This window comes from Dunckerocampus dactyliophorus, chromosome 12, assembly GCF_027744805.1.
Source record: "Dunckerocampus dactyliophorus isolate RoL2022-P2 chromosome 12, RoL_Ddac_1.1, whole genome shotgun sequence".
Taxonomy (NCBI): Eukaryota; Metazoa; Chordata; class Actinopteri; order Syngnathiformes; family Syngnathidae; genus Dunckerocampus; species Dunckerocampus dactyliophorus.
This window is the reverse complement of record NC_072830.1, coordinates 23,688,483-23,715,808: the sequence shown is the minus strand read 5'-3', so window position 1 is coordinate 23,715,808 and position 27,326 is coordinate 23,688,483. Positions and strand designations below refer to the sequence as shown.

The 27,326-nt window shown below is 40.5% G+C and overlaps 1 protein-coding gene across 2 annotated transcripts; it reads right to left on the bottom strand.

The window, feature by feature from the left end:
• Nucleotides 1–559: 559 nt before the first annotated feature.
• Nucleotides 560–27,296, bottom strand: cpda (carboxypeptidase D, a). Of its 2 annotated transcripts, none has more exons than XM_054794158.1 (21): nucleotides 26,520–27,296; nucleotides 21,983–22,230; nucleotides 15,780–15,922; nucleotides 15,137–15,306; nucleotides 12,879–13,306; nucleotides 12,614–12,805; nucleotides 11,354–11,521; nucleotides 11,032–11,141; nucleotides 10,796–10,898; nucleotides 9,925–10,067; nucleotides 9,657–9,826; nucleotides 9,278–9,580; nucleotides 8,982–9,177; nucleotides 8,696–8,831; nucleotides 8,455–8,616; nucleotides 7,727–7,825; nucleotides 7,391–7,455; nucleotides 6,760–6,891; nucleotides 6,499–6,684; nucleotides 3,053–3,155; nucleotides 560–2,248 (listed from the first exon to the last, which is right to left on the bottom strand). In XM_054794158.1, the coding sequence occupies exons 1-21, from the start codon at nucleotides 27,176–27,178 to the stop codon at nucleotides 2,022–2,024; spliced, it is 4,143 nt and encodes a 1,380-aa protein (XP_054650133.1). In that variant the 5' UTR covers nucleotides 27,179–27,296; the 3' UTR covers nucleotides 560–2,021. The 2 variants fall into 2 exon arrangements, with proteins under 2 accessions (XP_054650133.1, XP_054650136.1); XM_054794161.1 differs by having other exon boundaries at nucleotides 8,455–8,601.
• Between the last annotated feature and the right edge of the window lie 30 nt (nucleotides 27,297–27,326).

Here is a 27,326-nt window from a genome sequence, read left to right as displayed (position 1 = left end):
AACGCCCACTGAAACGTACTGTTTTTATGTACTTGTAGTTCAGAAAACTGTTTACTTAATATTTTTTTGTTTTGATATGTTTATGATTTCTTCAATACTCGGGAATTCATTACAGATAGCCCTAAATAAAGCTTTATTGTGTTTTTATTATAATCTTTCTACCTCATGTATACATTTATATAAATATACAGACACTGATGTAGGAAAAGGGATATACATTTCCACCATTTTGTTTTTTATTTAAAATGTGCATGGTTTCCTTGCAAATGTGGCACCTAACCCAATGATCTCCAAAACTGTATTTTATAAAGTGCACTGCTGGAGAACCACACCCACAATTTCATTGTTTCAAATGGGGCAATGACAATAATAGCCTATTCTGTTACTAAATATTTAGCACTTTGGGTAGCTATATAGTTAAATTATGAATCCTTTAGTATCAGAATCCAGTCACGAGACAATATATTGCAGGACTTCAGGATATTACCCATGCCTTAATCTCACCTCCATTTCCAGATGCCCAGTTCTTTGTTAGACAAGACTCCACAATCACTGCATATTGTGAGATGTTTTATTGATGTTCTATGAGGCTGAGGGCACATTGGCATGTCATAAGTCACACAGAACACCTGCCTCCGTTGCATGGAGATTCTGGATTCACCTCAATCGCACATTTTGTCATTTACAAGTGACCAACAATTAAATTAGTTCATATAAAAACTTCACACAAACACTGCATGACTACTTGACCCAAGTTCACACATGCACGCATTCAGACATTGTAAGAAAAATATACAAAATCTCTCTGCACTTTACCATTACTGATGACAGCTGCATTTTAAAAGAAAAACTGGAAATTAATGCAAGGTCTTGAAAAAACAGGTGTGGAATAAACAGCATTTTCCACTTTAACAAGCGATTGTGACAAACGTTTCATTTGGTTTTAGGCAACCTCCCAATTTCACCAAGGTTTATATCAGAAATTTCACAATGTTCAGATTTCAATAATTTAACCTTGCAATGGACTCTAAAATAGAAGTTAATGGCTAGCGCTGCCTCTAAAAATGGACACTCATAAAGAGAGAGGACATGAAGCAATGGGTCAAATTTGAAATATTTTAAATATATAATGCATGGGCAGCCTTTGACATGAATGAGTCAGCCATTTCCCATTTACACACAACCGTTGGAAAAAAGAAAAAAAGAGCATAAAACAGTACACTTAAAATAGAAAAAAAAAAGACATTCTTTTAAGTTTATTCATTAAATATTCTATTGTTCCTTGGCCAATGACTTAATTTCCCTCCCAGTGCAAGCGAGCCAACAAAGTTGTGCACTGCCTGCAGAGCAAGTTTGATTCTCCTTTACGCTTTAACACATTTGAGCTCAGCCGTCTTTAGATTCTCTCCCGTTGAGGAAAAAGACAAACGCATGAATTATTTATACCGAAAACGTGCAAGATGAGAACTGAGGAGTCGAATTAATTGCTATCGCTCCTTCCTGCCACCTGAGAATAGGAAGGATCAAAATCTTGCACGGCCCAATTGTTCTATCCACTACTTTACTGCTCTAGAGAAGCCAAGGCACGGAATTGGACGCACTCTCCAGAGGCTCTGGACGCTTTCATGCAGCAAAGCCATTGTAGAAGAAAAACATTCAACATCTTTGTTGAGCTCACGTAGTATTCACATGGATTTATAATGAATTGGGAAGTGGGAAACTGTGTACTTGTATCTTTCGTACTTGAGCTTATGTGAAAAGGCCTTGATTCGGGAAGGACAAGTCGGAGCAATCAAATCTTGCTGAGGCGGGACGGACGAGTGGTCACAAAGGATTGTGTGACTGATGAGGTAACTATGGGATTACTAGATGAGTTACTGGTAGTGAGTGCTCAGAATACATCAGCAAAAGAAAGTGTCTTCCCCAGTCTTACATCAGTCTGAAAGAGGAAGATATAATGCATCAAGTTCACTGGTATTGCTGTCCCTGGCTTGTCTTTCTAACGAAATCAAAATCAAAGCTCAGATCTTGTTGGCATACAACGTCTCCTCATCGCTTTCGCTCTCATCCTGAAACTCATGTGCAAGAAGAGACTTCTTAGAGCCCATTGACGTGAGCCGGATCTCATCGTCGTAATCATCTCGGTGCTGGCGCAAACGGTGGAAGCCATCCTTTTGGTGATTTGACTTGGCAGCGCACACACACCAGATGATGCACGCAGTCACCATCAGCGCTGTCATGGAGGCGGCTGCAGAAAGGAGAGATACAAGCAGGTGGGCATGAATGTCAAAACACATTTTTGACCAATGTCCAAAGTATGAACTAGGGATGTCCGATAACATTGGCCGACCAACACTGGCATAAAAATGAGATATCAGTTTATATCGGTGTCAAGATAATATCAGCACGTGAGTGATGACGTCTGGCTCCGCGCGGCAACAAAGCTTGCGAGCTCAAAATGTCTGCCGTCTGGAATTATTTCCAAGATTCGCCTTCAGATTGTAAATATGCAATTTGCAATTATTGTAAAGTGCAACAAAGGGGGAGTCCAAAATTGTCCTTCAAAATCTTTACTTTAATACGGATATTTGTGCCACATGGAAATGTGCAGCTTTCACAAGTTCTAAAGCTACCAGCATTATTCTATGTGAATTTATTAAGACAAACCTGTCTTACTTGTGGATAGAACATATTGTTTTAGCTGGCTTTTGGCCATGATTTCTTTTACTTCAGACAAAAGGTTTAAAAACTAATTTTCTGTAACAATGCAGTATTTGTCTTATTTTGCACAGTGTTTATGAAATGCATCCAGTGGCATCACGGTAAAAGGATAATGTCAATGAAGGATAAAATCATTCATTACACTATTGCTATTGGTAATGAAGTGCTGGACAATATCGGTGTATCTGTGACAAAGCAAATATTGAGCATCTCTAGTAGGAATTTGACTTCCCAATTAAGGAAATGAAGACTTAAAATGTTTTTTAGTTAAAAACGCATAAACTTGGCTTAGTTTTGTATGCACAAGGAACATATTGTAGTATGGGCTTACCTGCACTTGCCACCACAAATTCTCTAGGCAGACCAAAGATGCTATTGTCCATGTCAAACTCAATGACTATAGAGCTCGCAGCTTCATAGGAAGACACCACCACCTGCGCAAAAGCAAAAGTAAGAATCCACATGTGCTCTTTCAGGGTGTGCTAACCTTTTGAAGTATACCAATCTCACACATTAAAGCACGAGTGTCCAACTGTCGACACACTCCTGTGTCATTGTCCGACCATGTGTGAGAAATGCATTCCAATTAACTCAAAATTGTCATATGCACAAGTACAACTGTAACGCTCTCCTCTCTTAGTGCTGTCAAACAAAACCAAAAACAACAGACTTTGAAAATTTCCCCTCCGTCCTGCATCAAAGTGCACACTGAGCTCCTTACAGAGCAAACTCTGCCTCATTAGCAAGCCTCCCCTGCAGCTGTGACTACTCAATATAATCTGCCGCAGGTTGCCTGGTGGGTCTGAAACAGGATTAGTTCATCAAAAAATTTAAATTCCTCAGCTTTTGAGCTATGAATTTTCGGGAGTCAGACTTTATCAGCTCTTTGTGGCTAATTTATTTTTCTTTGCACCTCGTGTCTCATTCGTTTACTCTGTGTGGTTAGAAAATAATACGATGCAGTGAGGACTTCCCACTGCACAGTCTCAGTCACAATTCAGTGATGCTGTCGGAATACACACTCCAAATGTTGTTTGTAAAACAGTAAGTGCACCTCTTGATCTTAAATTATCACTATGGATTTCTAATACATTTACAGTGATCCATTTCAAGAGGCATTGTTTTAACTTCTAGAGATGCTGCATATGAGATGAGTTCCTATGGCTTAAGGCGCCGTATTAGAGGCCCAAAGAAATATGGGGAAACAACAAAGGAAAGGAGTCACATGCTGGCACCAAGTAATTTGGATGTGTTGAGTGAGCAGAAGGAAGTGGATCGTGCAGAGAAGAAGCTGGACGACCGATACATAAGGAATGCTGCAATTGTTCCAGACTTCCATGTGACCTTCAGTGAAAAAGCACAAAGTGACTCAAACAGTGTCTCAGTGCATCAGCCAGAACCAGTACTTTTGACAATCCATGGCTTTACATTTGCAGAGTACCAACAGATGTATCATTCAGTGGTGGATCCCCTGCTGCTGAATCCTTGCGGGCAGCTCAAAGCCTACAGTCTGGAGCTGGGACGCACTATTAAGGAGCATCTGTTTACTGAGCTGGCCTACCCGACAATTCAAATTTCTGAGCAGTCAACAGGAAAAATTGAAGTGATGGAGAAATTTTGCTTGCTCCGTCCTACACCCTGCATAGACATGGACTGTAATGGACACTTGCCACAATGAAGTCTTTTAATTGTGTGTCCAAATATTGAAGACATTTTTGGTTTGCATTGTCATGAAAGGCACAAATCTGTACACTGTCGAAACTGGTATATGCTTCGGTTTAAATATCTGGGTTCATATAGGCCTACAGCAGCCTAAAGAGTGCCAAATATTGAGTTAGAGTCATGTGTGTTCACACAATACTGCTTGTCCTCATCAGTATCATGGAAACCCTGGATCCTATCCAACTAAGAGACTAAGTGTATATCCCGGACTGTTCACCAGTCAATCGCAGAACATAAACATTCAATTACAATTGATTTCTAGTCCTATGAATATGTTTCAAAGATTAATAAAAGAAACAGGGGAAGGGATGGGGGGGGGAATCGATTGGCATTTCTCATGATATTGTGCAATTGTCACCACCCATTCATGTAATGCTTCATAGGCAATACTTAGTGGCTTAGTTTTGACTTTATCTGTGTGACAAATTTACTGCAATATTCATGCAGAGATGCTCCTAATAGCATTCCATTGACTGGATATACAAATTAGTACACTTTCTCTGCATGTATGTATACCTGATAAATATAATTTGTAAAAGCCATTCTATAATCTCATTGATTCACTTCATACAGGGTTTCCGCTACATATAAGTGATTGTGACGGTGCGCCACAACAAAGTAAAAGTTGCCACACCTTAAAATGAGGTTTGTTTGTTTTTTTTTTAACTTGAAAACAATTTTAAGTAATATATTGTATGAAGGCCGCACAGTGGCTGGGGGATAGCATGTTGGCCACACAGTCAGGAGATCGGGGGGACGTGGGTTCGAATCTCCGTTGGGCATCTCTGTATGGAGTTTGCATGTTCTACCAGGTAGTCCGGTTTCCTCCCACATTCCAAAAACATGCATGTTAGGTTAATTGGCGACTCTAAAGTGTGAATGATTGTCTATATGTGCCCTGCGATTGGCTGGCCACCAGTTTAGGGTGTACCCCAAAGTCAGCTGGCATAGGCTCCAGCATACACCCGCGACCCTAATTAAAATAAGCGGCATAAAAATGGGTGGATATTGTATGAATTCGCACAAAGTCAGCTGGGATAGGCTCCAGCATACCCGTGACCCTAGTGAGGATAAGCGGCATAGAAGAGGGAGGGATGAATGTACTGTATATATATGCTATATAGATTCATATAAAGATTATTATTTATGCACATATTGACCATGATTACTATGAATACGATTTAAAATATAAAACTGTTTCAGTACACGACACGTCTTCTGTTGACTTTCACTTTGTTTCTTATTATCGGGAGAATGAACAATAGCCCGTGAAATGTGTAGTCAACTGAAAACAGCTTGTTAGCCTATCAATGCCAGTGTGTGTGATCGCTCATGTTTCAATATCATTCCACTTTCTGGCATTTTTGTTTACATGCCTTGCTGGCGGTATCTAGCTGGCTTGTACCTACAAGTGGTTATTACGTTCATGGAATACATCAATCATCGATTATCATCACAACTTGCCTTTTAAAAGTGTCACCTAACAATCTTGCTCTCTTGTTATCGTTATAATATCTATGGCTTGTCTTCAAAACACTAGTTGTGTCGAAGCTGTGCACCAGAAACACGTAGTGTGTACAGCTTTAGACAGTGACAGGGGGCTCCAACAGGTAGCTCTTAAGCTCGCAGTAGCTCACCTGCTGATGTTGAGTAGTTCACCAAAGAATATTTGCTTCACCTCGTAGTATTTTTATAAGTGTTCTATTCAAACATGACACTTCTATTTAATGACAAATGAGCACACTGAGTGGAGATGTGCTTTGTAAATAAAGTGCCATTTAAATGGTGGCAGTGCTCTCAGCAACCGTGCCTTTAAATTAACAGTTTTGCAATGTTCTCTGTTCATGTTGCTAGTTGTTGAAAAAAGTTAAACAATAAATAAGTCATAAAAAATAGCTATTTGTCATTTTAAAAAATTAAAAAAAAATTGTAGACGCAACAGCGGCGGCACGCCACCCTTCCATGGAGCCCACCACTACAGCTTCAAAAAACCCTAGGGGAAACCCTGTCTTATCCCATCAAGTAGAAAATGCATTTCAATATGTATGTATATACCTCTTGTCGTTGTTGCTGGTAGCCATCAGCAACTGCTTCAATGTTGTGGTTCCCTGGAGCCAGCAGCGCGTGAAAGTACCCACCCTCTGTAGTGAACACTCTCACTCCCCCATTCAAAATGATGATGGCGCCAACAATGGGCTTCCCGCTCTTATCCCTCACTACACCTCGCACCCCTTTATGGACCTGAGTGAGTGACAAACATGGAGTGTATAATATCTACATGCGGTTTAAAAAAAATACAAAAATCAGTCAGCATACCTCCACCAACATGCTTAGAAGAGGCTTCTTGTTCTCTGCCCAGAGTGTGGCGAGCTGATCAGCTGGGGGGAACACACAACAGCCAGTGTACACAGTGATTTCTGGACAGTAGCCAAAGTCCATGCTGAAGTCCTGGAAGGCACATAAAGAGACGTTAATCTCTAATTTATTGTTGGCTCACAGTCACCACTAGTCATGGTAGGGTTGTTTTCATCCTGAGCCACATCGGCACTGTGGTACTGTGGTAACCATCCATCCATTTTCTATACCGCTTGCCCTCATTGTAAACATTTAGTTTATTGCCACCCATAGGTGATAACTAAAAACCGGCCTCTAGTGGCTAGACGCAGTCAATGCGCAAATCACAAAACTCAACATACATTATGGGATATGTAGTTTATGGGCACTCCAGCGTGCAAGACGACATAGAAATTATTCATTAAAAATCTGAGTTTTAAAGCTATCACGGGCCACATAATGACGTGACAGGCCAGACTTGCCATCAAGTTTGTGCTTGATGAAATTTTACTATACATTTAAGTGTAAATAAAAACATTTCAGAATATTACCATTGAAGGCAATTTCCATCAACTAAATCCAGATGGAGGTTCTCGCCAGCATGGGCACTTACCTTCATACTGCCCATGTGGCTCTGTCTCTCCGCTGCCCTCATAACTCCATCTGGAATGTTGCTTGCTGAGAGACAATAAGCAAAATCCCTCAGTTATTGCGCAACATCTTAAAAAAACATGACTGTTACAATGCCACCATGCACCTGCCCTCACAAAACTTTAGTCCTAAATTGTAGATGTTGTGAAGCATTGTAATGAGAAGACATTTTTGCACGCTTTACTTGCTCATGTCATTTGAAACAAGTCCAATGTGAAAGTAGTGCTTCCTTTTATGCCAATGAATTAAAGTATTGTGAGAGCATGTTTCAGATCAATAAAATATCTAACATGCATACTCTGCCCGTTAGTTGAACATCCAGTGTCACCGAGGTGCATCTTGGGATGGTTGTTGGCATAAACACTTGCCAAGTATTTCAGAGTGCCTTCATTCGCCACTGAAAGATGAATACAACACAAGAGAGTTGAGATTAGGACCATCCAGAAATGCTCAGCAGTAAACAACTTTCAGGTGGTATCTTTATCAAAGTCTTTCAGACTGGCTGTTGCATAACTTTCTGTTTTTAGCTTGTCAAGTCAATCTGTAGGCAGCGAGGACACAGTGACCCAGTTGCTAATATGATGTAACCAAAAAGGTCTAGAGCCCTGTTTGCAGCATTGAACACATCAGTAGAAATGACTATTACTCTCATGTAGGTGTTGAAGTGATGGAAATATTCAATTAATTGAGTTACTGAATTAAAAGAGCCTTGGGTTTTTATTACTTTGAAACCTATCAGCAGAATTCCTTTAAAACGCAGCACAGTGTGTCAATACATTCTACAGCAATGTTGAGGGGAATTCTATGACTTACAATCATAGAGTAAACTTGATTTATGGGCCACATCATGAATACACCTTTACATAAAGTAAATGAGGATCCAATCCAAGATCTCTATGACAAATTTCACCTCTCAGTAGGATGTAGCGAAGTCAACCTATTTCTATGATCTTGGAAAATTCAAGCTATGGAAGTAACTACTATTATAGTAGGTGCGTGAATACATAAGCTGTAGGGTATAGTTACCTGATTGGACAGGTTTGTCGTATGGATAAGTAGCCACAAGGGAGCCTCCATCGAGGGCCACAGACAGAGTGTAGCCGTTATCTAATATCATATCCATCATCGTTCTGGTCTCCGGCTGTGGCTCCACCACACGCTGTGATGCATTGCCTAGGAAAAGAGGCACTATATAGAATGTGATACACAAGTTTGTGTGTTTGTGTATGTCAGATGTGTTATATTCAAACAAAACTATACAACTGACCAATGAAGTCTGTGTCCAGATCCTTGCCGTAAGCATTGGTGAAACCCTGCGTGGAGGTGCACTGCTTCTCCACTGCTTGTTCTCTTCCATCGGGGTTGATTGACGGCACAATCATAATTCTTGTCTCATTGATGAGCTGAGGGCGGAAAATGGAGAGACTATTTACCAAAGGCACTCATTGTTTTTTTCTGTCAAGACAAAAAAGGACATTTTCATGAAAAAAATTGCCATAAATGAAGTGCAGTATCGTTCAGTGCAGGATTGGAAAAAAAGCCCAAAGCCTTACCCTTGTAATGGCTGTGTTCTTGCCATAGTTGATACATAAGAAGGCAGCAAACTCGAGCAAAAGCTCAGTGCCCACTGGGGCATTACCATGGATCCCTGCCACAAAGCGGACTTTGGGCTCAGAGGGCTCAGCGTCTCCTGGATTGTTGGAGATTTCCAGAGCCCAAATGGTTCTAAACTCAACACTTCGGCCCAAACTAAATGAAAAAGAAGAGGCAGATTTTCAATGATTACTGTTAGCATCAATATGAACAACTAAAGTTCCAAGTAGCACAAGCTGGCTTTAACACCACAAACCTGTGTAAGAATGTAATTTTGGGAAAGTTGAGGGTAAGACCTCGGAGGAATGCTGACAGCTCCTTGTAACCTCGGAATCTGAAGCTGTTCTCTGTGTCTGTGCTCCTGACCAACTCTTCTAAGCCCTGGCCAAGAGAGAGGTCCTTGATCAAGTTCTCAAACTCCTCCTCAGATGGGTTTTGGGTCGGCTTGGGTCCAGAGGGCGACTGGCCATTCAGGTCTGAGTGAACCCGTGTCAGTCTGAAGTCAACCACTTCTGCTCCATTCTTAGACACTGTGGCGTATGTCCTCACAGGTTTATATCTAAACATAGCAGGAGTGTGGTTAACTTAATGCTTGCGGATGACTGGCTCTACTTGCCTTGACATTCAGATCTTACCCATGGGCAGAGGCAGTGATGGAATAGGTCCCAGGGACCAGCAGTCTCCAGTAATCACCAGTGAGAGCTGTGGTAATGTTGTGGTCTATGTCCTGCACATGAATGGTGGCATTGGGTATTCCCACACCATCTCTTATATCAGAGACCGTACCCTTTATCCCACGGTGAACCTGGAGGTACACACACACAGGAACACACAGTAAATGCAAAACTGTGATAGCAAGGTAAAAAAAAGATCACTTTAGATTTAGATTGTGTTGTGTGCTACCTGATGGATAAACTGAAGCAGAGATTGTCGATTTTGCTCCCAGTAGTTTGGCAGATCCTTGGCCCAGGGGTACTTCACACATCCCAACTCAATCGTCACCTCAAAGCAGTTGGTGTTTAAGTAGTTCCAATCCTGCATGCCACCTGGCAAAAAAAATCTGATTTTAACATGTATATGCAACATATTTATATAGGTGATATGTATCCCCAGTGTTTCAATTCTCTGGAATGCTGAGGTGTTAATTCCTGAAAAATAAGTGAAAATTACAACCACAATACAAACGTGCTGAAAACAATGGACTTGCAATGTCCAGTGAGCTTCTCAGTCACAATTTTTATTACAGTTGTTAAGCCTGATGCAGTTGACAGGTTGGACATGGTCGTGTCTTCTACAAATGTTTACCTAAAAAAATACTACTGTTCAATTTAAAGTATTTTTGAGTTGCTGACATTTTAAAATTTCCTCTTAAACCGGGCACTCCTTCATATTTTGTTCTTTTGTTATGAGCTGAGGATGAGCATAGCTAAAGTTTTTTTTTTATTTTAAAAAAGATTATATTTGATTTTTTTCTATATTTATTTCAAAAAAAGAATGGCCTACTGTATTTTAGCGGCTATTTTTAGATACAATTTTTTTTATGTGCATCTTGCGTGAAGCTTTAAAACTTAAAAAAAAACATCCTCATGTTAAGCATTTATTTTAATAAAACTTGACACACAAGTTTGGCTTTGATTTTGTCTAAACTCACTTTGCGGAAAAAAATATCAGGATATATATTGTATATCCATATTCAACTTAAATATATCTGGATATGAGTTTTGGTGCATATCGATCAACCCTATTTCAACAGTAATTACTATCATCAACCTACCAGCAACGTTGTACCAGCTGGCACCATTGGTGATGCCATCCGCAAAGTATTCGCTAGGGTATAGTTTCACACAAGGGTGTCCACTGTGCATCAGAGGGTTTTCCTGCAAACACATGAAGAAAAATCAACACATTGCTAATGAACCCTTCCCTCATCAAATATTTCCTGCATTCCTCCTACAATAAAGAAAAGGGCCAGGGCCTTGCAGTCCAAGTGTAAAGCTCCAGTTGAGGTACCTGCGAGTATGTACGAGCCAACTGCTGAAAAACCTTATCATCAGGAGACTTGCTGTACTTTGTTTTCCCCTCTTTGTCGTCATCGAAGGGATAGTTGACCACCAAGGAACCTGAACTCACAATCACATAGAAAACAGAGAAATCTAAATGCCTGACATGAGCAATTGGACTTAATCTTAAAGTATGGGACTTTGTATATGGTATCATCTGTATCTAGCCACATTAAATGCAAAAAATACAAAACATCATACAGTATGTCAATACAGTCATAAAAAAGCTACAACTGAGCATGTTAGTATTTTGCAGAAAAATTTGCTCGTGCCTCCATGGAGATTAGCTGACAGGACGAACGGGTTGCTTTTCAGCCAGTTCATCACAGCGACAGTCTCTGGCTGTCTGGAATCTTTGATGGTGGCAAACTGGTCTGGGAAGTTGCGATTCAGATCATAATTGTTGCTGTTGTTGCGCCCTCTGTAGCCTCTTACATCGCCTGTGAAGAAAGAAATACTTGTGGGGATTTGTATGCATCTGTGCATCTGCAAGAAGTAACAACACCATCTTCTCAGTTCTGAACTACAAGGTTACAAGGTGACTTCTAATAAGATACAAAAGTGACAGTGACAAAGGAAGTGCGCACTGATAAAAACTCATTCACAGAAGCAAAAAGCAACTGCCATAGTATAAATACTAGGGCTGCCGAAGTTAACAGAAATTCCCTTTAACGCCACTATTTTTTTGACGCACGATTAACATGCTTTTATTGGATTAGGGACCTGACTCACAGAGGTTAGTTAGAAAAGCCAAACAATATTGTTGGTCATGCTATGTAATAAAAAAAGTTAATTCTTTGGTATCATTATTTTGAATTCTTTGAAGAGCTATTTTCATAATCATATTTAATTCCACAAATTCATGTTTGCAACAAAAGCTTATTTTTATATATATATATATATATATATATATATATATGTATATATGTATGTACCGGATCGGGTCGGATAAGATCAGCAAGACTATAAAAAAATCGGATCTGAAGCCAAAAAAATGTATGATACCATAAGCCAAAAAACCTGTAAGATAATATAATCCTTATGTTTTGTTATGAGGGGATGTTATGAAAAGCAAGCTGTGCTGGTCTTTCAACATTACAGTGTCCTTTATAGCTGGCAAGTGCTTTTACCGAAGGAACATGGCAAGAACATTACAATTCAGTGATCAGTGATCCTTTGCTTATGGAACCAAAGCGTCAGGTAACTGTGAGCTTAAAAAACTGTTGCCGTTCATCAAGCCATTCATACATACCGTACATACATACATTCTTACAGTTTATCTTTTTCAGGGTCACCCGGAAGCTGGAGCCTATCCCAGATGACTGAGTGAAAGGCAGGCAACACCCTAGCCTGGTCAATCACGAAGCACATATACACAACAACTGTTCACACTCATAGTCACACGTATAGTCAATGAGCGGGAATTGATCCCACAGTGGTTACACACAAGTCACCACTGAAACACCAACCAATACCAATGACTTAATAACTGTGGGCTTAACAAATTACACATTTGCGTCTTTGCCTCTTACCTTCACTGGCTACCTCGTAGCCGTCGGGGTTCATAGAAGGCATGATGTGAATACGTGTGTTGTTGATCAACTCTGTGACCTCACGGTCGGTGCCATAGTTAAGGCACAGGTACTCGATGAGGTTGAGCAGTAACTCCCGGCCCACCACTTCATTGCCATGCATGTTGCCCACATATTTAAATTCTGGTTCACCTAGGAGAAGCAAATCAAACTCCAGTGGAAAAGTGTACATCTTTGTTTAGATATAAACAAAAGCTGTTTGTACCATGTTCATGAACGGTAGGTTTGTCTGAGATGACCATTACATAGAGTTCCCTGCCTTCCACTGAGCGGCCAATAGAGTAAAGATGGGCAATAGACGGGAACTCGCTGCTGTACTTGCGTAAGAAGAGCTCCATGTCAGCATAGTTGTGGTGTCGAAATTCCTGGGGCTGAATGGGCAGCGGTTGAGGTGGTAACTGAGAAGAAGTGCTTTGACTTCCTACTGAGGGCACCACCTGTGTCGGTGTGGGTTCAGGGGTGTTAATCGAGGTGGAGACATGTGGAGGGGCAGTGGTCGATGGCGTGAAGGGAGTAGTCAGAGAGATGTTGCTTGCGAGATTCGGTTCAATGGCCAGTGGCTCTAATGTAAAATTAAGCTTGGTGGCTTTTCCTTCCAAGACCTGAACGTTGTTGATGGTCAGTGGTGTGTACCTAAAGAGAAATGAAATAATCGAGCTTTAAAATCACCTGTAGGTAGGAAAAAATACATGCATAAATAAAATAAAAAAACATTGTGCTGTTCTAATTACAGTGGAAACTCTACATTTCTTGAATGCCCCTAAAGAGGCACTATTTGCAATTTGAAGTTACACAAATGGGAGGTAGACGAGCTTGGTCCAGACTGCCCCACTACAATTCGTGTCCATATACTGTGTCAACTCGCTCCATTGTTGTACACACAAAGACGCAAGCCTTTCATAACACTACTGTACTGAACAATATCCCTTTATATTCTGGAGCCTTGAATAAATAAATGAGAGTGAACTCATTTATCGGTAGGCTCGCTGGGCTGCTGGGGTCTCTGCTGAGATCATGTCCACAGGAGAGGTTGTATATACTGGGCCTGCCGCCTATCACAAATCTGGACATTAAAAGTAGAGCAATAGTTCAGGTTTGAACAAAATTGCAAAAAAAAAAAGAAAAAGAAAAAGTCCTAACTTTCACTACTAATAGTAAAAAAAAAGTACAATGATCTCAAAAATTGACAATTTGATTTTAAAACAGACAGCACAGCTATACATAATGTACAGACAATGGCAAAAATCAGCCAAGCCAATCTATGCAGTTGTGGGCGGGCTAAAGGGCAACAGGTTTCAACTTGACGAGCCATTTGCCGCTTGGTCGTAGTACCTGCCGAGTCTCAATTTCCATTTAGTTTACAGTTGTCCCTGGTTTATCGCGGTTAATTGGTTCCAGACACAACCACGATAAGTGAATTTCTTCAAAGTAGGATTCGGTATTAATAAATTGAATATTTTCATAGTGAGAGCATAGAAAACCTGTTTATGACCTTCTAAATACGGTTTTGACTATTATTAGAGCCCTGTGGACATGAAATAACACCCCTATAGTCACCTTCACACTTGTATTATTGAGTATAGTAAACATAATAATAGAAAATAAGCCATCTTTGACATAAATAAGATAAGATAAACTCACACTTACATCATTCACTGTGTACTTCCTGTTGGCTATTGTCTCATTAATGTAACGTTACTGACACCTACAGACCAGTGTAGAATACTACTCTACTTCCACTGTTGAAGGAGAGACTTCTGATGCACTTCAATCACTTTATTAACAAGCAGACAACACATGCAGTGAACATTGAGCTGCTGTTGGCCACTCTCTATACTGCTAACCTGCTGCTAGCACTCGGCTAACAGTCAACTCTAGCCTAGCTGACGTGACACCTGTCACTTCCCAGGCCCAATTCTTAAAGGCGCACACAAAAAGTCACAGATGCTGTATTACACTTCAAATCACGTCTTTTGAATGCCTTATATTTGTATTTTTGTTCATTTATCCATTTATTTAATTTGTATGCTTGAAAATGCTTAAGGTAGGCCATGAATACGTACAATTTAAAAGGGAGGACCGTAACAGTAAGGTGCAGCAATAAATAATTCAATAAATAAATAAACAGCCGTCTGCTGGCCGAATTGTAGTCGGCCCACGGGGAAAACTGGAGATACTCCCAATAGCCAATCCATCCATCCTTGAAGAGAAAATAACTGTTTTCTTTTGATATACTTGAGTGTAACATCCTGTGACACTGAACGTGAAAATTAAAGCACAGAAGAGGCTGCTTTGTTCAGGTGATGTGATCATAAGGTGAAGCACAGAATTAACAAGCTGTACAAATATCCCCTTATTTTATTAGATGCATTGTATTAATAATCTTGCCCTTGTTGTTCTGCAATTGCATTGCATAATAATTTACCGAGTAAGCATTTAACAACATTCTTTGCTTTTACTCACCCCGTGGCCACAGCAGTAATGTTGTAGGCTCCTGGGAGCAGGAGTCTGTAGTAGTCTCCATAGTCTCCAGTGGTCAGATTGTGACGGATGCCTGCCACCACAATACTGACATTGGTGAGGGCTGAACCGCTGACGTTGTCTTTTACATAGCCACAAACACCAATATGGACCTAGGAACAAACAATCACATTCAAATGAGTGGTTAATACATTTGAAAGGTATAATATATTCGATTGTATGATACTGTTATAAATATAGTGATTAATAAACTTATATTGTGTCGCAGCAGAACATATGTCTATGCCTTTATATCTTGTGAAAATTATGGACTTTTTTTGGTCACGACTAAAATAAAACTACAATTTATTATTTATTATCTGTTAGAATGAGCATGTGTTCCTCACTAATTAAGCTAAAATTAAGCATTACTCCGTCAGTGATTTAAAACTTTTTTTTCCAAACTATCCTGCATTTGTTCAAGTATTTCAGAGTGCTTTTGTGTGTGGGAGTGTTGCGCAAAGAATGTGTCATTACTCGTAATGGGGTCAGCCCCGCCTCCTTTCTAAGATAAAAGTTTATGTCTTTGCTCGGCAGAGCTTGTATAGATGTTTTGAAGCTGCTAATGAGCAAATATGATGTGTACCTTTTCCATGTAAGCCAGTAGAGACTCTTTGTTTAGCTCCCATTCCTTATCGAGCTCGGTAGCAAGAGGATATTTGCAGCAGCTCAGCTCCATGGTGATTTCAAGACAGTTTCCATAGATGTAGTTGTAGTCCTGCATCCCTCCTACAATAAAGAAAATAATTATTTATTCAGTCACCAACATTTAAGGCTCACACCTTTTGTTTGCCTATTAGATTATTTTAGATTAGATTATCAAACAGTATGTTCTCCCCATGCGTGCATGGGTTTTCTCCGGGTACTCCGGTTTCCTCCCACATTCCAAAACATACATGTTAATTGAGGACTCTAAATTGTCCGTAGGTATGAGTGTGAATGGTTGTTTGTCTATATGTGCCCTGCGATTGGCTGGGTGACCAGTCCAGGGTGTACCAAGCCTCTCGTCTGAAGTCAGCTGGGATAGGCTCCAGCATACCCCCGCGACCCTAATTAAGATAAGCGGCGTAGAAAATGGATGGATGGATGATCAAACATGTTGGACAAACAGGTTGGCCATCCCACTGGAACAAAGCAGGTGTCGACAGTCTCTTTGCCTGAAGCGTTGCCATGACAGCTGGCTGTGGCTCATAAGAACACTAAAAATGTCGCCTTGTGCAACTAAGCAGCTGGGAAGGGCTACCAAACCAAGAAGCATGAGGAAGATGTAACGCAGCAGGCCTACGCTCACAAAATATTGATACCAAGTGTTACCTCACCTTGGTGGTTCTTGTTTTAAACATTACTATCACTATCATGTTGTAAGGGCCCAAATGTGTCTTTGTAATTGAACACAGTTCAAACAGGGTGGGATTTAGACGTCCGGGGTGGAAAAGGATCATCTGACACAGCGTCACTGTGCCAATTATTATGTTTCAAGCCCTATGAGCTCATTTTGATAGTGTGGAGTGTAAGAAAATGTGCCAGAGCAAGTGACCAGAGGTTACCTGCATGTGGTGCAGCCAACGACAGGGTGCTATGTACCCAGCCAAACCTAAACTCTGTCCTGCTAATGATGATCAAACAACAGTGAATCAACAATGTGACAATGTGGCAAATCAACCTTGGTGGCCACCTGACAAAACCTGAATTGTTTGTTACCCGTGAACAAATGTTTTCAATTGAATGACGAGACATGTATGCAGGCAGAGACCTCTAATCTTACATATCCGTCTTTGTACCGGATCCAGAGTCACACCCTGGATTATAGATGACTGGTGACAATGATACCTTAGTGTAAATAAACTTGACTTTGTTTAGCTTAACTCAATTCCCACTTAATACAATAGAACGAGTTTAAGGGTGATCAGATGAACATCTGAACAATGATCACCTGTGTCGGAGAAGACAACAAATTGTGTCACTAAATGCATAGAAGCAAAAGACCAGAGGTAGAAAAAAACTCTGTGTTGACAAATACATAGAACAGATTTAGAGTGAACCAGTTACCGCATGATGCAATGTTGATGACGATCGCATGGCCAAAAATAAACACTGTCGCAGACAAAATGTTTTGAGTCAAGATGACATACTTTACACAACCATGATGAACTTACTGCTTTACGTATAAACTGACACACACCAAGTCTGCCTATTAACCATTTTACATTTCCTCTGACTTCTTGTTCAATATGAGACAATTTCATGCCTGCTTGCAATATACCTACACTACCAGTCTATAGTTATTAAAGAGCCCAATGAAATCTGTTTTATTTTTTCCCAAATTCCATTTTATTGTTTTCCAAATTCCGTTATGTCCGTTGTAATTTTTTAGAATTCCGTTTTTACCTTTTACACCAATTTTACCACCATAGAGTGTGTGCTTTTGGGGTTAGTGAATAAAATGTCCATTAATTTTGCCCAGTAATTCAGAAACGGATGTAGCTTTGCCAACTTTTCTATTGGGATGTCAGCCTCTGCAGACATTGCTACAAAATCCTCAAAATTATGGAATGCCCGTGTTTGTAGTTAAGGAAGAATTCCAATTGCACACCGCCCTTGTTTTGAAGGCCGGAAGTGTGTTGTGTGTGAAACGAGCTTTGGTGCAGACCTAACAGTCCCTCCTGCTGCCATGGCTTTCGTCCTTGTTTAACACAAAACGTACATGTCAGCGGGCATCCTAAAATGCTCATTTGCGTCAACAAGCGGTAAAACAAAAGACTGTGTAAACACACTCATATAGCCTGAGTTGCGCGCACACACAGCCGCACTGGCATGCTCTGCTAAACTAAGCTAACCCTGCTAGCTTCCACTCACTATATAAGAGATGAGTTTTGTTTAGTTCGGGAGGGCGTAGGTTAGTGTTTGTGAGGAGATCCCGTGACAACTGAGCAGTGCACTGGGGAAATATTTCCCCACAAACATTCCTTAGCCTCACAATGACATCATTTTATTCACATTATGTCAATTTCTGGTTCTGCATTTAACAGTATATTCCGTTTTTATTAGCCAATTCTGTGATTCCGTCCGCGATTCCGTTAACAAGGAAATGATAAGGCCATAAATTAACACCTCTATTCAATTAACCGCAGTGTTTCCTTATCACCACCAGTGTAATCTACAAAAGCAAATAACCACCGGGATCTCTAGTTGGCGCCAGGTCAAAAAAAATTGGCAGCTGCGGCAGTCGGCAAACTTGTGATGTATTTTTTTATTAACTCCAAAAGATGGCTTTACCTGCATTTGAAGTATCATGAATAGTCAGCATCCAGTGGCTGTACTGTACAATATACTTATAATACAATACAATAAACTTGTTAATAGATATGTTCATACAGTTGTCCCTCGTTTATCTTGGTTATTTGGTTCCAGACCTGACTGTGAGAAGTGAATTTCCGCGAAGTAGCATTCAATATTATAATATTTTCATAGTTCCAACTATAGGGGGATCACACTCCTCAGCCTCCCTGGGAAAGTCTATTCCAGGGTGCTGGAGAGAAGGGTACGACCGTTAATCGAACCTCGGCTACAGGAGGTGCAATGTGGTTTTCGTCCTGGTCGCGGAACACTGGACCAGCTCTACACCCTTGCAAGGGTCCTGGAGGGTACTTGGGAGTTTGCCCAACCGGTCTACATGTGCTTTGTGGACCTGGAAAAGGCATTCGACCGTGTCCCTCGCGGTGTCCTGTGGGGGGTGCTCCGGGAGTATGGGATTGGTGGCGCGCTACTACGTGCCATTCAGTCCTTGTACAACCGGAGCAGGAGCCTGGTTCGCATTGCCAGTAGTAAGTCAAGCCTGTTTCCGGTGAACGTTGGCCTCCGCCAAGGCTGCCCTTTGTCACCGATTCTGTTCATAATTTTCATGGACAGAATTTCTAGGCGCAGCCAAGGTGTCGAGGGAGTCCAGTTCGGGGGCACTAGGATCTCATCTCTGCTATTTGCAGACGATGTGGTCCTGATGGCCTTATCGGGCTGTGACCTGCAGCGTTTACTGGGACGGTTTGCATCTGAGTGTGAAGCTTCTGGGATGAGACTCAGCACCTCCAAATCCGAGGCCATGGTTCTCAGTCGGAAAAGGGTGGATTGCTCCCTCCGGGTTGGGAATGAGGTCCTGCCCCAGGTGGAGGAGTTCAAGTATCTCGGGGTCTTGTTCACGAGTGAGGGAAGGTTGGAGCGTGAGGTCGATAGGCGGATCGGCGCAGCGTCTGCAGTAATGCGGTCGCTGTACCGGACCGCCGTGGTGAAGAGAGAGCTGAGCCGGAAGGCAAAGCTCTCAATTTACCGATCGATCTATGTTCCCACCCTCACCTATGGTCATGAGCTTTGGGTCATGACCGAAAGAACGAGATCGCGGATACAAGCGGCTGAAATGAGTTTTCTTCGTAGGGTAGCGGGACTCACCCTAAGAGACAGGGTGAGGAGCTCGGTTATCCGAGAGGAGCTCAGAGTAGAGCCGCTGCTCCTCCACATCGAGAGGAGCCAGCTGAGGTGGCTCGGGCATCTAGTCCGGATGCCTCCCGGACACCTCCCTGGTGAGGTGTTTCGGGCATGCCCAGCCGGGAGAAGGCCCCGGGGAAGACCTAGGACACGCTGGAGGGATTATGTCTCACAGCTGGCCTGGGAACGCCTCGGTGTCCTCCCGGTGGAGCTGGAGGAGGTGGTAGGGGACCGGGAAGTCTGGGCTTCCCTACTGAGACTGCTGCCCCCGCGACCCGGACCCGGATAAGCGGAGGAAAATGGAATGGAATAGTTACAGCATAGAAACCCTGTTTATGACCTTCTAAATACAGTTTGTACCATTATTAGAGCCCTGTAGACATGAAATAGCATCCCTATAGTCACCTTTACGCTCGTATTACCAAATATAGTAGACATGAGGTGCGATAATAAGACATAATAACTCACACGTTAGCATTGGGAAACCACATTGCGCAACTCTCTCTCTGCAAGGACACAAGAGACAGCCGTCGCTTTAAACATAGCAAGCTGCTTAGCTAACTAGTTAGCCTCTCCAATTTATTTATTCTAAACTTAAGAAAGGGTTTGAAACTGACGGGTGAAGAAGTCCAAAGTGAGAAGCCAAAAGCTTACCACTTCCACACGGAATGGGAGGAGAACTTTTTTTCACCATATCATGGTTAGCATACATGCATACACGGCTGACTCCATGCTGTGCAAATTAAGGTAATGTAATATAAGGCAATGTCTCATCAGTGTAACATTATTGATGCCTAGTGACCAGTGTAGAATACTACATATGAGTTTTCTTTTTTTTTTCTTATGACTTGTCTTCAATATGTTTTCAGTAGTTCAATGCAAAAAGTGAAACCTAATATTCAATAGATGAACTACACAGACTGAAATGCCTCAAGAATGTAGTTCCTAATTTCTTAATAGTTTTCATGATTATAGCAATGTCAAATATCTTTATTACAGCAAATAAAAACCCCAAATTCAGTATCTCATAACATGTTTTAAATTGTCAAAAGTTAAAGGGAAACTTGTGCATGACAAGTTTCATATGCTTAAAGTCTTTTTCGGACTTCAACAAAAAATGCTGCCACCTGGCCAATATCACCCCTACTCCTTACTACTTTGTTAACACTGTTACAATCACATGGGACTGGTGGTAATACGAGGTAATACAAGCATAAAGGTGACTATAGGTATGCTATTTCATGTCTACAGGGCTCTAATAATGCTAAAAACATGATTGCATGATTGCATGTGACATGCTGGGGTGGAGTCTGGAATCTACTGATTGGATCAGAGTGCCACTATTGAAGATTTTAGATGCAGGCCAATATAATCAGATACTCGTTTTCTTGCTGATTTTGATTTCTTGCAAATTTGTGGGGTCTTGATTGCTGAATCGTGAATGTATGGCAGAGCTGTATGTATGGGGATCCACTGGACACCAAAGTACCAAGGTTGAAAAATAATGCTAATTTTTTTTGAGATTCCTCCCTCCGCGCGTCATGGCTAGTGTAATGTTTTACATTCTTACAAAAAGCCACCAACTTCATGTCGCTTCCGCATTGTTTTCCAACTGTAACATAACCCTGCACACACCTTACATCACAATCTCCCAACGGAAAAAAAGAGGACTGTGCAGCTCACGTTTCTTTGCAGTTGATGCAGCGCAAAACAAAATATATAAAATACACAGATGGACAGAATACAGATCAAGAAAAAATGCTGTGTTGGAAAACTAACATGTCCAGAGTGTGCAGTCATAAGAACAGTGCAATGATGAAGCTGTCACCTCCTCCTAAAACTGTACAGCACACATTCACAAACACTGTGAGTAGTACACTGAACTCAAGCGAGCACTCTGAATATTTAAAACCTGGCCAGCTCAAACCAGACATTACAACGGCATAACATGTAACAGCAGAGCACAGAGAGCACAGACATCAGCTATAGCCAAGTAAAACAGAAGTCAACAAGTCAACAGCCTAACAATCCAATGCTGAAGAACAAACTTCCTTCCGTCCTTAAGAAGAAGTGAGTGTGGAAACCCACAATCAGTGAAGTTCAATTAATTGCAATCATGTTGACACTGTTTTGCTGAATGTGAGCATACAGTTTGTGTGTTCTACAGACAACCAGACTAGCAAGTTGGATAGACATCAAAAATAAATTGTGGCAACTCAAACAAAATATGTGTCACATACGGTACATTAAATCCTGGATTTAAAAAAAAAAAAAAAAATCTTCTTCCAATGATCATTTCCCCGGGTTTCTTACCTGATACATCGTACCACTGTGCCCCATTAGTGATGCCATCTTTAAAGGTCTCTTCTGGGGAATTGGGACAGTTGGGCTGACCAGTCTTCATCACTGGGTGGTTCTTTGAGTACACCAGTGCCAGGTAGCGGAAAAGGCTGTCATCCGCCGACTGGCTGTAATGGCCTTGTTGCTCGTGGGAGGCTGAATCATCAAAAGGGTAACTGGCAACCACAGTGCCACCATGCAGGTTACCTGACAAAACAAACCTGTAAAGGCGAGGGCACATTATAACAGTTGTCTCAAAGGATTATTTATTCATTTACTTTCTACTGCTTATCCCGTTCAGGGTCACAAGTGAACTGGAACCCACGTTGGCTGACTTTGGGCGAGAAGCAGAGTGCACAATGGCCTGGTCACCAAGGTTTAGTTTAAAAAAACGTTCTTAAAATGCTGCAGTGGAACCTCTTACGTCACATCCCCCTGATATAATTCAGAATTCAAATTAAATTTCAAAGAAAGCTATAAAGGCGTCAGTTCAGGAAGTTCAAATAATTAACTCTGCAGGGTTTCCCATAAATGTATTTATGGCAGCCCACCATGAATAAATTTGGACCCACACGATTAGATTTGATGTTATTTTTATTTATAAAAGACTTGATACTACCGGTTCACCCTTGCTCATAAACACATTGTAATGGCACTGTTGTGTAGCTTGTCATCACAGCTCTGTACAGGAGATTGTATTGCATTGTAACTGATTCCTAACACACCTCATACACAAAAAAATACTCACCGGCTGTCAAGCGCATTTTGGACAATCAGAAGCCTGAAATAGCTGCCACCACTGACTTGGTCTCGCATTATAACGCATCTTTTCATCAATACAACGAGATATTAGATATACAATGACATGTACATTATCTTTAAAATCATCGCACACTTACATGGAGCCCAAGAAACATCATGAATGTTATTTTTAATCGTCTGTGCGTGTTATAAGGCACATGAACGTGTGTCTACCGCTGCATGAACTCAATTCAACACCCATATGTCAATAACTTTGTGTTCCGTTGTTATACTGTTATACTGTTATACTGTTTTTACTGTTCTTTAAACTACTCGATTAAAATAGGCTGACCTCTTTTTACACTTTTGTCGCACTTAAAAACTTTAAAAAGTGAGACGGTCACATTATACCTTCAATAGACATCATTACAGTTGACACTGAGTGAGTTTTATTGCTTTATGTTGCTTTTATAACAGACTTCTTTTTACATTTACATTACATTGTTACATATGCACAGTTAATAAAGGTTTATTATCTTCACCCTAGAAGGCCTAATTTCTAATTCCATTTGGAAATAATTGTTTCGAAAACAGAAAGGAGGAAGTTGACCAACATGGCATAGATTGTGTTCAGCATCTGAGGTTTTGAAAAAAGGAACACAAGAGCTAAAGTGAAGGCAACATTGTTGTATCATTTCCGTAAACACATTTCATAATGTAAATATGTTGGGCTTGATGTCCATGTGTACGGTGGTCGACCGTGGCAGACATGCAGCAACGTCCAAAGGCTTCAAACACAGAAATGATCCAAGAGAGGTATATAGTCCACTTTGTGTCAAAAAGGTATTTAAGACATGCCTTGATTGATTTATAACCCCCTGTCATAAAAGTTTATGACATGCCCCTCCCCCCCACCATCAAAGCGTTTTCACACCTATGTGACGAATATCAAAGCGTTTTCACACCTACGTGACATGTTTATGACATGGCAATAAAACAATACAAGTTTATGGCATACCAATAAAACATCAAAGCGTTTTCACACCTTTCACTGCAAAGACAGTCAAAACATTACAACCTTAGATACTAGTCTTTCTACAACAGCTATTTTGTTAAAAATTATATTTTAATATCATGATTACCTGGTATTTTAGTCAACCTAATTTAATACTTTTACAACTATAATCTATATGTATTGTTTTTAAAAGACGCTAAAACAGTCAAAACAATACAAACTCTTTTCACAGCTATAATCTATATGTATTGTTTTTAAAAGACGCCAAAACAGTCAAAACATTGCAAACTCTTTTTTACCACATTCCCATTGAAACAATACAAATAATACTGCTAAAACAGTCAAAACATGGAATCCTTAGCTCACATGTCCCCATTCAAACCATATAAACCAGCCAAGTGCAAAGACAGTCAAAACATTACAACCTTAGATACTAGTCTTTCTACTACAGCTATTTTGTTAAAAATTATATTTTCTTAAAAAATATCATGATTACCTATCAGTCGTCCATCCACCAGCCTTGTTTCTTCAAGAACAAAGTAGAAATGACACATCTAGGCCACGCCCCCATGCATCTAGACCACTCCCCCCAACCAGCCGATACAATTACTGTTGAAATCAGCTTGACCCCTTGGCGTTAAAACAGACTTTATACTTGCATTTGGTCTGCTTTCTTATGTTAAAATGTATTGCATCGTGACGTCGTCCTCTGAGCATGATGTATTCTACTATCATGCTCAGTAGTAGAATGTATCCTAGAGCTTTCCTAACATAGCCATGCTATCCCGGCAGTGTCTTATCTTTCAATCAGCACTCTAGTGTTATGAATGACTAAAGGAAGGTAGACTTACAACTTGCAATTATTTGGGTTCTGTTAATAAAAATAAAAAGTCGAGAACAGCTACCAGTCTTTCTACTACAGCTATTTTGTTAAAAATTATATTTTTTAAGAAAATATCATGATTACCTGTCAGCCGTCCATCCACCAGCATTGTTTCTTCAAGAGAAAAGTACAAATGATACATCTAGGCCACTCCCCCCTGCATCTAGACCACTCCCCCCAACTAGCTGATACAATTACTGTTGAAAAATCACAGCTATCAACTTGACCCCTTGGCGTTAAAACAGACTTTATACACAAAAGCAAATAAAGGTGATATACCACAGAGTCGGGAAGCTGTAAAAAAAAAAAAAAAAAAAAAAAAAACAGGAAACCTTGGGACAACTATCTTATCACCCCCATGACTTATCAACTGTGTATCATTACAATCGTCTCCAAGTGCCAAAATACAAGAATGTACTATATTCTATTTATTTATTTCCAAACGCAGTACCAGTATATTGCAAGTACCCAAATACAAGAATGTACTATATTCTATTTATTTATTTATTTATTTCCAAATGCAGTACAAGTATACTGCAAAAACGCAAATACAAGAATGTACTATATTCTATTTATTTATTTATTCATTTCCAAATGCAGTACCAGTATACTGCAAGTACCCAAATACAAGAATGTACTATAATCTATTTATTTATTATTTCCAAACGCAGTACCAGTATACTGCAAGTGGCCAAGTACAAGAATGTACTATATTCTATTTATTTATTTATTTCCAAACGCAGTACCAGTATACTGCAAGTGGCCAAGTACAAGAATGTATTATATTCTATTTATTTACAGTATTTCCAAACGCAGTACCAGTATACTGCAAGTGGCCAAGTACAAGAATGTACTATATTCTATTTATTTATTTCCAAATGCAGTACCAGTATACTGCAAGTACCCAAATACAAGAATGTACTATATTCTATTTATTTATTTATTTCCAAACACAGTACAAGTACTTGCAACTCGCAACTATTTGGGCTCTGTTAATAAAAATAAAAAGTCTAGAACATATAAAGTTGATCTAAAACAATAGATAGTGACTTTGTTAGGTATGTGTCCTTCTGAAAGCCTTTCCTACAAAGGAGTGTCTTGATTGAAAAGTGTGAATGTTGGTCATTAGCAAACCCGATTGTCCTGATGCATACATTTGACATTACAGGGCCAATTCCTCCCCCTAAAGTGGATGCAAATACTGTACATACTGTATGTTGGCTAACAGAAAGACACACATATACTGTTTACATATGACCAATATTATATTTATTATCATTATGTATATATTGTCATTGAATGCTCCCGGAAAGATTGGTTAGAGGTTGTTATTATTGTTATTCATAGTCTAGATATGATTGATTGTCCAGATATGATGTTTTGTATCTACTTTTCTATCTACTTTTGTATGTTTTGTATGCATTTTTTGTGCCTTTATTAAACACTTGACAGTATTACACAATAACAAATTTACGTCACTAATGTTCGTGTTAGAATGGCACCAATGACACAGCATGTTCCCATTGCATTTGTTTTTTGTATTTTTGGCTTTAGATCATTTCTGTGGTTGCAGCGTTTGGACGTTGGTGACTAACTTACAGTACACGTTTCTATTTCCAAGACAAAATATTTAAATTCAAGGGTTATTCAAGGGTTCTATTATGGTTTCTCATAAGAGGGTGACTGAGGTTGCTACAGTACCAGTGCAATGCAAGACTATAAAATGAGTTGCTGAGTGACAGGAATGTGTCTCTACACTGAAGAACACATGCTCTTGAGATCAATGCAGTTTATAAAGGTCATTTCAACCTCAGAGCAGCAAGACCTCAAACAAGGGGAGTGACCTGTGTCAATGTGTGCGTTATACTCACTTTTTGTTGTGCATCCATCTAATCACAGCCATGACTTCAGGGATGCTATCCGAGTTTTGCAGTTTCTCAGTTTCTCCATTATACTGGTCTGGAAAGCTCCTGTTCAGGTCCATGTTTTTAGCATTGTTCCTCCCCCCGGTGTGGCCAATGCAGTCTCCCTCTTTGGACACCTCAAAACCATCAGGATTCATGCTAGGCATAATGTATATGTCCGTGGTGTTCACCAGCTCTGCTATACGCGGTTCCTGGTCGTATTTGGTCAATAAGTATTCCACAAGATAGACCAGAACCTGCCTGGAAACGGTCTCGTCACCGTGCATGTTGCCCACGTACTTGAACCTGGGTTTACCCGGTGAATCTACAAGGGGGTCCCTAGTGATCCGCATTACCCAGAGATCCCTGCCTTGCACGGATTGACCTATGCTCGACAGGTTTGCTATGTGAGAGTATTTCTCTGCGTACGACTGTAAACGTCTAGTTAATTCAACATAATTGTAGTATTTGTTGTAGTTTTCTACCGTTTCTCCCGTCGAGACGCTCCGTGTCCGGTGTAGCCTTGCGTCAGCGTCGCCGAGGTGGAACACAAGACAGACAAAAGAGACGAAAAGTGAAACCCGTAGACTCTGTGTCGCAGACTGCCGCTTCCTTCTATACTCCATGTTTCTACCGCTACACCATTCGGGTATTACGGAGAAAAAGTAAATGTTATGTCTGGCTCGGATACAGAAGATGTGTTTTCGTCGTCAGCTTCTCTGGCCGCCCTACAGTCTACTTCCGTTTAACGCAAAGGAGGCAGGGCTTCACATT

Coding starts and splice junctions, on each gene's coding strand:
- cpda (XM_054794158.1), bottom strand. CDS start 27,178: ATGGAGTATAGAAGGAAGCGGCAGTCTGCGACACAGAGTCTACGGGTT. Junction 13,307..15,136: donor ATTACTGCTGTGGCCACGGG/GTGAGTAAAAGC, acceptor ATTTCTCTTTAG/GTACACACCACTGACCATCA. Junction 11,142..11,353: donor GTCAGCTAATCTCCATGGAG/GCACGAGCAAAT, acceptor TTGTGAGTTCAG/GTTCCTTGGTGGTCAACTAT.